Here is a 9449-nt window from a genome sequence, read left to right as displayed (position 1 = left end):
TTTCAGCTGCTCCCGTTATGGGTTGCCACAGCAGATCATCTTCTTCCTTATCTTTCTGTCCTCTTCATCTTGTTCTGTTACACCCATCACCTGCATGTCCTCTCTCACCACATCCATAAACCTCCTCTTAGGCCTTCCTCTTTTCCTCTTCCCTGGCAGCTCTATCCTTAGCATCCTTCTCCTCATATACTCAGCATCTCTCCTCTGCACATGTCCAAACCAACACAATCTCGCCTCTCTGACTTTGTCTCCCAACCGTCCAACCTGAGCTGACCCTCTAATGTACTTATTTGTAATCCTATCCATCCTCGTCATACCCAGTGCAAATCTTAGCATCTTTAACTCTGCCACCTGCAGCTCTGTCTCCTGCTTTGTGGTCAGTGCCACCGTCTCCAACCCATATAACATAGCTGGTCTCACTACCATCCTGTAGACCTTCCCTTTCACTCTTACTGTTACCCGTCTGTCACAAATCACTCCTGACACACTTCTTCACCCATTCCACCCTGCCTGCACTTTCTTTTTCACTTCTCTTCCACAGTCCCCATTACTCTGTACTGTTGATCCCAAGTATTTAAACTCATCCACCTTCGCTAACTCTACTCCTTGCATCCTCACCATTCCACTGACCTACCTCTCATTTACACACATGTATTCTGTCTTGTTCCTACTGACCTTCATTCCTCTCCTCTCTAGAGCATATCTCCACCTCTCCAGGGTCTCCTCAACCTGCTCCCTACTATCGCTACAGATCACAATGTCATAAGCAAACATCATAGTCCATGGGGACTCCTGTCTAATATCGTTTGTCAACCTGTCCATCACCATTGCAAATAAGAAATGGCTCAGAGCTGATCCCTGATGTAATCTCACCTCCACCTTGAATGCATCCGTCACTCTTACTGCAGACTTCACCACTGTCACACTTCCCTCGTACATATCCTGTACAAGTCTTACATACTTCTCTGCCACTCCCGACTTCCTCGTACAATACCACAGCTCCTCTCGAGGCACCCTGTCATATGCTTTCTCCAGGTCCACAAAGACACAATGCAACTCCTTCTGGCCTTCTCTATACTTCTCTATCAACATCCTTAGAGCAAACATCGCATCTGTGGTGCTTTTTCTTGGCATGAAACCATTCTGCTGCTCACTAATCATCACCTCACTTCTTAACCGAGTTTCCACTACTCTTTTCCATAACTTCATGCTGTGACTCATCAATTTTATCCCCCTGTAGTTACTGCAGTTCTGTATATCCCCCTTATTCTTAAATATCAGCACCAGTACACTTGTTCTCCACTCCTAAGGCATCCTCTCAAGAATCCATTAAACAATCTGGTTAAAAACTCCACTGCTTGGGGGTTGATTTGTTTTCAGTCCTATTTTTTGTAAAAATTGACCATTTAGATAGATAGATAATTTGTATGGAATGATGACAATAAAATCAATCATTTTTTTGGCATCCTCTCAAGAATCCATTAAACAATCTGGTTAAAAACTCCACTGCTTGGGGGTTGATTTGTTTTCAGTCCTATTTTTTGTAAAAATTGACCATTTGTATGGAATGATGACAATAAAATCAATCATTTTTTTTTTTTTTTTTTTTAAACTCCACTGCCATCTCTCCTAAACGCCTCCATGCTTCCACAGGTATGTCATGTGGACCAACGGCCTCCTGATTCACTATCTCCATATCATCCAGCCTCTTCTCATTCTCTTCATTCATCAAACCCCATGTCAAAAATCTTGGGGTTATCCTTGATTCCGCTCTTTATTTTAATAAACAGATTTCGTCCATCGTCAAGAGCTTCTTTTTCCAGCTTAGACTGCTTTCTAAAGTCAAGCCGTTCCTGGGGCACTCGTATATGAAGAAGGTATGCCATACTTCAGGGGTACTCAATCATGGTCCTGGAGGTCCGCAGTGGCTGCAGGTTTTTGCTCCAACCCAGTTGCTTAATAAGAAGCACTTACTGCTCAAGTAACACTTCTGCTTCACTTTAGTTTTCTCGCTCGTTAAGATTTTGAACCCTTATTGCTTATTTTAGTCTTAAACAGCTGTAGTCTTGGTTTTTATTTGCTCCTTATTAGCAGTAACATGCAAATGACGAAAGAGACCAACATTTCTCCATTTAGCTTGTTACCATTTACACCTCTGTATTTATCGTGCACTAATTGGTTTAATTAAATATTTGGAAGGAAAGTGAAGAGAAAAAAGTGAAGGACTAAGAATCACTCGTCCATTTTAGTGTTCAGATCATTCGGATGACATCCTTAGAAAGAGGAAGAAAATCCAGGATATGAGAATGACCTGACATAGTAGAGTTAAAGCACTAATGAGCCATGAAATTAAATTATTGGCAAGAATTGCTTTCTAATTAAGCAACCGGGTTAGAACAAAAACCTGCAGCCACTGCGGACCTCCAGGACCGTGATTGAGTACCCCTGCATACTTTTACTATATCGTGTCTCAACTATTGTAATTCAATTTATTCTGGAATCAGTAAATCTCATGTTTCTCAGCTGCAGATGGTTCAGAATCCTGCTGATCGTTTTTTTACTGGTTCTCAGAAAGTTGTGTCCATTACCCCAATTCTGGCCTCAATTCATTGGCTCCCAGTTGAATTTAGGATTCAGTTTAAAATTTGACTTTTGGTTTTTATGTCACTGAATGGTGCTGCCCCATCCTATCTGGCCAAGTTGCTGGTCCCATATACACCAATCTGCTCCCTCCATTCCTCTCAACGATAATTGTTGGTTGTGCCAAAGTCTAAGATGAAGACTAGGGGTGATTGTGCCTTTGTAGTTCCATCTCCAACGTTTTGGAATGCTCTGCCAATTGAAATTAGGTCAGCATCATCAACTCAAATGTTTAGATCAAGACTGAAAACACACCTGTTTTCAATTGCTTTTAACTGTATATGAGTAACTCTTGTATCCATTATTTTTCATATTCAGTGAAAAAAGCACCAGAGTTATATGCCTCTTTAACATTGGCGCACAGCAAGTCCACGGTCTTGTTTTCCTTTACTGTACAGTCCACAAACTAGTTAAAAATCAGTGAGGGTGCAGGAAAGTGAAACAGGGTCAAACACCCCAGAAAGTGTGATGAAAGCACTGGGATGGTCAGTAGAGTTTGCTTATTACAGAATATACTGTGCCTGTTGTGATTGCTGCATCTGCAGAGGGGAGATATAAACTATCAGCACAATGCCGTGTGAAAACTGTCTCAGAATATAATAAGATTGTAAGGCCCCCCCGTAAAAGCACTATATTCAGGTCCAGTGCTTTAAAAGTAATGTGTTCAGTGTTGCACCATTTTTCATTCACAACAATGGCAAGTCCGCCTTCTTTCTTCCTATCAGTTTTATTCCTGCTGTTGTCCTCCCACATAATTTTAAATCCAACAACAGAGTCCGGTGTTTCAGCTCTAAGCCTCGTCTCACTGAAGCACATGAGACTGCTGAGTTTGTATTCCCTTGGGCTCCTGACCAGCGTTTGATTTTACATTGCCCATGATGACCGAAGGCAGCTACGGTCTGTGCCTTCTTGTCTTGTTGTGGAGTCCGACGCCTGCTCTTTTTTCCTCACCGTCCTCTCTGTAGCTCTGCTGGGAGCCCAGTGATTAGATCAGGCACTCTGGGAGACAAAGGGCGCACGCCAAACAGTTGCTGTCGCAGGTAGGCGAGTCAAACCTTGTACATCACCGTATGTTCCTCCCTCTTCTTGAAATACATTTTCACCACAGCCCTGCCCATCCTTTTTGCAAAATCCACTATCCTCTGACCTCTTTCATTCCTCTCCTTGATACCATAACTACCCATCACCTCCTCGTCTCCTCTGTTCCCTTCACCAACATGTCCACTGAAATCTGCTCTAATCACCACTTTCTGTCCCTTTGGTACACTCCATCACCTCATCTAACTCACTCCAGAAATCATCTTCTTTCTCATCCATCGCAAACCCAACTTGCGGGACATACGCACTAACAACATTCATCATCATGCCTCAGATTTCCAGCTTCATAATCATTACTCTGTCTGACACTCCTTTCACCTTCAAAACACTCTTGACATACTGTTCAGAATAACCCCTAACCCATTTCTCCTCCCATCCACACCATGATAGAACAATTTGAATCCACCTCTGATCCACATGGCCTTACTCCCCTTCCATTTAGTCTAAACTATTTGACCCTCCTTTTATTCCCATACTCACTTTACACCTCATTTGATATGAAAAGTGATGAGTTACTGTCAACTTGCTATGAGCTACTTGACTTGACATCAGCTTTAACTGAGAAGATGTTATAAACATCAAATGTCTTTAGATATGTTTTAATTGAATTGAATCCTGTTTTTATCTACAGACATAAGAAAAACTGTAACGTTTAAATGGATGTTAAAGAGGAGACATTTGAGGCCGACATGAATATCATGGAGGAGAGGACCATAAATGTTAAAGAGGAAGGACTGTGAGTGGGAGAGTGTCCATCCCAAACAGGAGAGTCTGGAAATCAAGAAAGAGGACCATGAGCTGGGGTTAGTTAGTATTAAAGAGGAGGATAAAGACGAGTGTGTCAGCACTGAGATACACAACTGTAGGAGTATGGAGAGTGTCAAGGAAGATGACCTTCATTATGGAGATCAAGATGGAGCAGTGACCGGGTTAGTCTCTTCTTATAGCAGACACCCTTCATCTCCAGAGTCTTCTATCAATGTAAAATATGAATCACTACAGTCTGACACAAAGGGGACTGAAGATGTTTCATCTCCTAGAAGTCAGCGAGATAAGCCACCACCACCTACAACATCAGCTAAAACAAGTAAGTGAAAAATAAAAATTGGTGTACATTTTAGGGTTATGGGCCCGAGAGTGCTGTCTTGTTTTTTTTTAAGACAAACTTGGACAAGATTTCAAACAATATTAAACAAACAGTAAAACTCAATTCACTACTTTTTTTTACAGATTTTAGGAATTTTCTTTTCTTCCATTATAGTTTGTAAAATTATGTAAACTTTCTAAACCTGTGTTTAGCTAAAGTGTTAAACAAATGTACAGTTGTGAATCCTTTGGAATTTCTGCTGTAATTTCTCCTAACGGTGTGGTCTGATCTTTAATTAAGTCCCCAAAACTGCACAAACACTGTCATGTTAAGTAATAACAGTTAAACTTCTCATTATTCCTGAATACATGGTTTCAACCTGCACAGTCCAGTTTGTGACCCCCTGTCTTTACTAACTTGCTGATCCCCCTTTATGTCCAATGACCTCCACCACACATTTCCTGCAGTTTCTGCCCAGCCTTCAGTTTTACTTCATTCCTCCTTTCCAGAGTGTTCAATTCCTTAATGTCTCTGGGGTTCCTTGAATGATCAGCTGACTTCAGGTAAAGCTCTGTGTTCTGATTGGCCCGTTCACAACACCAGTTTTGTTCAGTTTAAGCCTTTCTCTTGTAGATTTCTTCTTTTCATTCTGTTCATTGTCTTGTTTCATTGCATAACTTCTATCAAGATTTTTCTATTCTGACATTCTCCTCTCATATTTCTTCATAATAATTTTTAACTCAGCGTTACACTGATGATGACATCCTGTCCTTGTCCTGCAGAATCAAAAATGCCCCCAACTATGATTCTGCAATGAGGTGTTAGTATTAGTGTGCTGTGCTCTTTTACCTCCATACCACTGTGAAATGGGGACACACACATAGTGACATGGGGTGACAGGCCTTCAAAAGACCAAACACCAGACCAGGGGTGACATTTCTAACGCACTGCACAGAACTGAACTTGAAGATATGTGCATGGCAAAATAAACAGGAAAATGTGCACACCCAAAAAATCTGATTTATAAAACCTGACGTACACACTTTTCTACACAATTCACTTTCTTTTTATAAATCACAATCACTTTTTAAATAATCATACGTGATCACTCCTTTTAATCACCACCCTGAACCATTCACATATGGAGTCTGCTAATCCATCTCCTACATATGCAGTCAAGATGCTGCAGAACTTCATGAGCTGGTAGATCAGCCTCCTCCCTCCTGATGCTTTGAGACCTCATCACCTCCATTCAAGAATATCTGGCTTTGCTCTTCATCCGAGAGTGAAAGGTCATACGTGTAGTTACAGCGCCTCTCCTCTGGGGTTCAGGAAAGGTGTGAGGCAAAACTGTCTGAGCGGGTAGCCACTGTCACATGGCAAACATGGCTGTTTCAGGTCAGGTGTCATGTGGGTCTCTGGGATTTTTCAGTGACCTGCGTGATTTATTCATTTAAGTTTTACTCTGTTCTCATTGTATATTAAAATGTTTTTGCTTTACTTTTCTCTGCCAGTTTTTAAAATCAAATTAAAAAATATTATGGAGTCAGTGGCTTTGGACTAATTTATTTACAAATATCAAGACAGATTGTGTTTAATAAAAGTGGATTTCACTTATTTGACATGACACTCTCTAATGTTATGATGAGTCATGATGATTATTACTTTCTACCTGCAATAATTAACAATATCTAAAGTTATAAATTTTAAGAATATGATGACAAAATGGTGATGCCATTTTGTAATGTACTAAAAAAATCAACAATAGTCTTTTTGATTGTGCCGGTCACATGTGATGTAATTGTTTTACTATTTTCACTTCTTGGTTCCTATAATTATGCTCATATGCAGAGTAGTTGAAATATAAATGACAAAAATGAACAAGTTGAGTCTCTATTCACTTGCAACTTAAGTCTTATGAATGCTTAACAAAGTTTGTTCATAAATTAAACAAATATGTATTTATTATAAGATAATGTCTGTTTTACAGTGGTGGGTTAAAAAGTTTTTATTCTTTAAATTTTATACAGGAATCAATCTTCACTGCCATTCTGAATGTGGTAAACAGCTTTCAATAAAATGTAGTCTTCAGAGCAACCAAAGACTTCACACAGGAGAGAAGCCATATTGCTGCCTTGAATGTGATAAACAATTCTCTCATACTAGTCATCTTCAGACACACATTAAAACTTGCAAATCAGAGAAGCCATATTGCTGTTCTGAATGTGGTAAACAGTTTTCACAAAGATTACAGCTTCAAAGGCACCAACGATTTCACATAGGAGAGAATCTGTATTACTGTTCTGAATGTGGTAAAAAGTTTATGCAGAGAAGCCATCTTCAGACCCACCAAAGAATTCACTCAGGAGAGAAGCCGTATTGCTGTTCTGAATGTGGTAAACAGTTTTCAGATAGAAGCAGTTTTCAGCGCCACAAAATAATTCACACAGGACAGAAGCCGTATTGCTGTTCTGAATGTGGTAAAAAGTTTACACAGAGAAGCAGTCTTCAGAAACATCAAAGAATCCACACAGGAGAGAAACCACATTGCTGCCTTGAATGTGATAAACAATTCTCTCATACTAGCCATCTTCAGACACACATTAAAACTTGCAAAGCAGAGAAGCCATATTGCTGTGCTGAATGTGGTAAAAAGTTTTCACAGAAAGGCCATCTTCAGAACCACCAAAAAATTCACACAGGGGAGAAGCCATATTGCTGTTCTGAATGTGGTGTGGACGAAAAAGGCACACTGGAAAGCAGACAGATAATATTTTCTCAATTCACTTTATTTATTCATTCGGAGTCGCAGTAAGTAGAGATTCAAAAGAGTATAACTTATTGCCGCAAAGCTCAATTGAACCCTGATCAAAAGCCAGGAGGGGTTTTTTATACTTCAGCATCTCATGATTAATAAGACAGAAAGAACATCCTTATCAAAACAGTAAAGTTAAACAATATGTCTGTTGAGCTAAGCATTATCTGTGTTTTGGAAGCTAAGCACAGGAGAGACGCCTTTGCATAAACTACATGTGCAGTTCTGCAGCCGTGTGACCTTGTCCCTGAAACATTCACTCTGAGAAAGGGAAAAACAAGAAACAGCTTACATTTTATTCATGTGGACACTATTTCTCCTGAACCCTGGAATAACATATTTTTGTTAGTTCATAAGCCAAAGCGTCTCTCACTGGCAAGTTACAAAATAGTTATTATAAAGATTCTAATTTACTAAACACACAAAATACATGGTGCTGAGGAGAACATTCTTCTTCTACAGTGGCAAAACGTTTTCACGGAGAAGCAATCTTCAGAGCCACCAAAGAATTCACTCAGGAAAGAAGCCATATGACTGTTCTGAATGTTGTAAAACCTTTTCAAAAAGAAGTAATCTTCATACCCACCAAAGAATTCACTCAGGAGAGAAGCCATATTGCTGTTCTGAATGTGGTAAACAGTTTTCAGATGGAAGCAGTTTTCAGCGCCACAAAGTAATTCACACAGGACAGAAGCTGTATTGCTGTTCTGAATGTGGTAAAAAGTTTTCACAGAGAAGCAATCTTCAGAGCCACCAAAGAATTCACACAGGAGAGAAGCCATATGACTGTTCTGAATGTGGTAAAACGTTTTCACAAAGATTACAGCTTCAAAGACATCAAAGATTTCACACAGGGGAGAATCTGTATGACTGTTCTGAGTGTGGTAAAAAATTTATACAGAGATGCCATCTTCAGAACCACCAAAGAATCCACACAGGGGAGAAGCCATATGACTGTTCTGAATGTGGTAAAAAGTTTTCATGGAGAAACAGTCTTCATATGCACCAAAGAATTCACAGAAGGGAGAAGCCATTTTGCTGTTCTGAATGTGGTGAAAAGTTTTCACTGAGAAGCTCTCTTCAGAAACATCAAATAATTCACACAAGAGAGAAAAAACTGACAAACTCCCCCACCTTGTCCACAGATGCTAAGCAGCAGAAGAAACAATTTAAAAAGTTTGATGGAAACAAAAAGAAGTAATTGGGGAAACTACAGGTAAAGTGGTAAATACACTGCCCACCTCCAGCAGCCTCCTGTGGATACAGAAGTCACACACGCATGGCTTATGAGGAGCAAACAAAGACCAAAACATGTACACCTCACCATAGGTGCATAAAACATTGGGTTGCACACAAAGTTGTTCAGATCATAAATAGAAAAAAAAAACATAATTGTTGCTTCTGCCACAATAGAAAAAAATTGCAAAAAATAATCCAGAATTGTTGCTTCTACCAAAGAGAACTGGAAACAGTCACACATCTCATTGCTGGGTGCAAGAGACTGATTGCTGAAGGATTATACGCTGCACAACACAACAGTGTGGCCAGGGTCATTCACTGGAATCTCTACAAGAGGTACAACTAACCAGCACCAGAAAGACACTGGGACCACAACTCAGACCTTACAATGGACAATGAGGAGGTGCAGGTCACTTGTAGCACAGCAATACTGACTGACTGTTAAACAGAGGCCAGAAAACCAAACTAAAAAAGCCTGGATAATAGAGGTATCAGTTCCTAGTGATTACTTAGTCCTAAGCATGGAAAGGCTAAACATTAACAAAATACCAAAAAAATTGCCATCTGAGA

At 40.0% G+C, this 9449-nt stretch overlaps 1 protein-coding gene across 1 annotated transcript; it reads left to right on the top strand.

Moving 5' to 3' along the window:
- Nucleotides 1-4455: 4455 nt before the first annotated feature.
- Nucleotides 4456-8841, top strand: LOC127526321 (gastrula zinc finger protein XlCGF26.1-like). The gene is made up of 3 exons (XM_051921598.1): nucleotides 4456-4825; nucleotides 6856-7554; nucleotides 8102-8841. Exons 1-3 carry the CDS (start codon nucleotides 4456-4458, stop codon nucleotides 8839-8841), a joined length of 1809 nt encoding a protein of 602 aa, XP_051777558.1.
- The last annotated feature ends 608 nt before the right edge of the window (nucleotides 8842-9449 follow it).

The sequence above is a fragment of the Erpetoichthys calabaricus genome (assembly GCF_900747795.2).
Source record: "Erpetoichthys calabaricus chromosome 1 unlocalized genomic scaffold, fErpCal1.3 SUPER_1_unloc_1, whole genome shotgun sequence".
In the NCBI taxonomy this organism is placed as follows: domain Eukaryota; kingdom Metazoa; phylum Chordata; class Cladistia; order Polypteriformes; family Polypteridae; genus Erpetoichthys; species Erpetoichthys calabaricus.
Note: the sequence above shows the minus strand (reverse complement) of the source record. Positions and strands in the feature narration are given on the sequence as shown.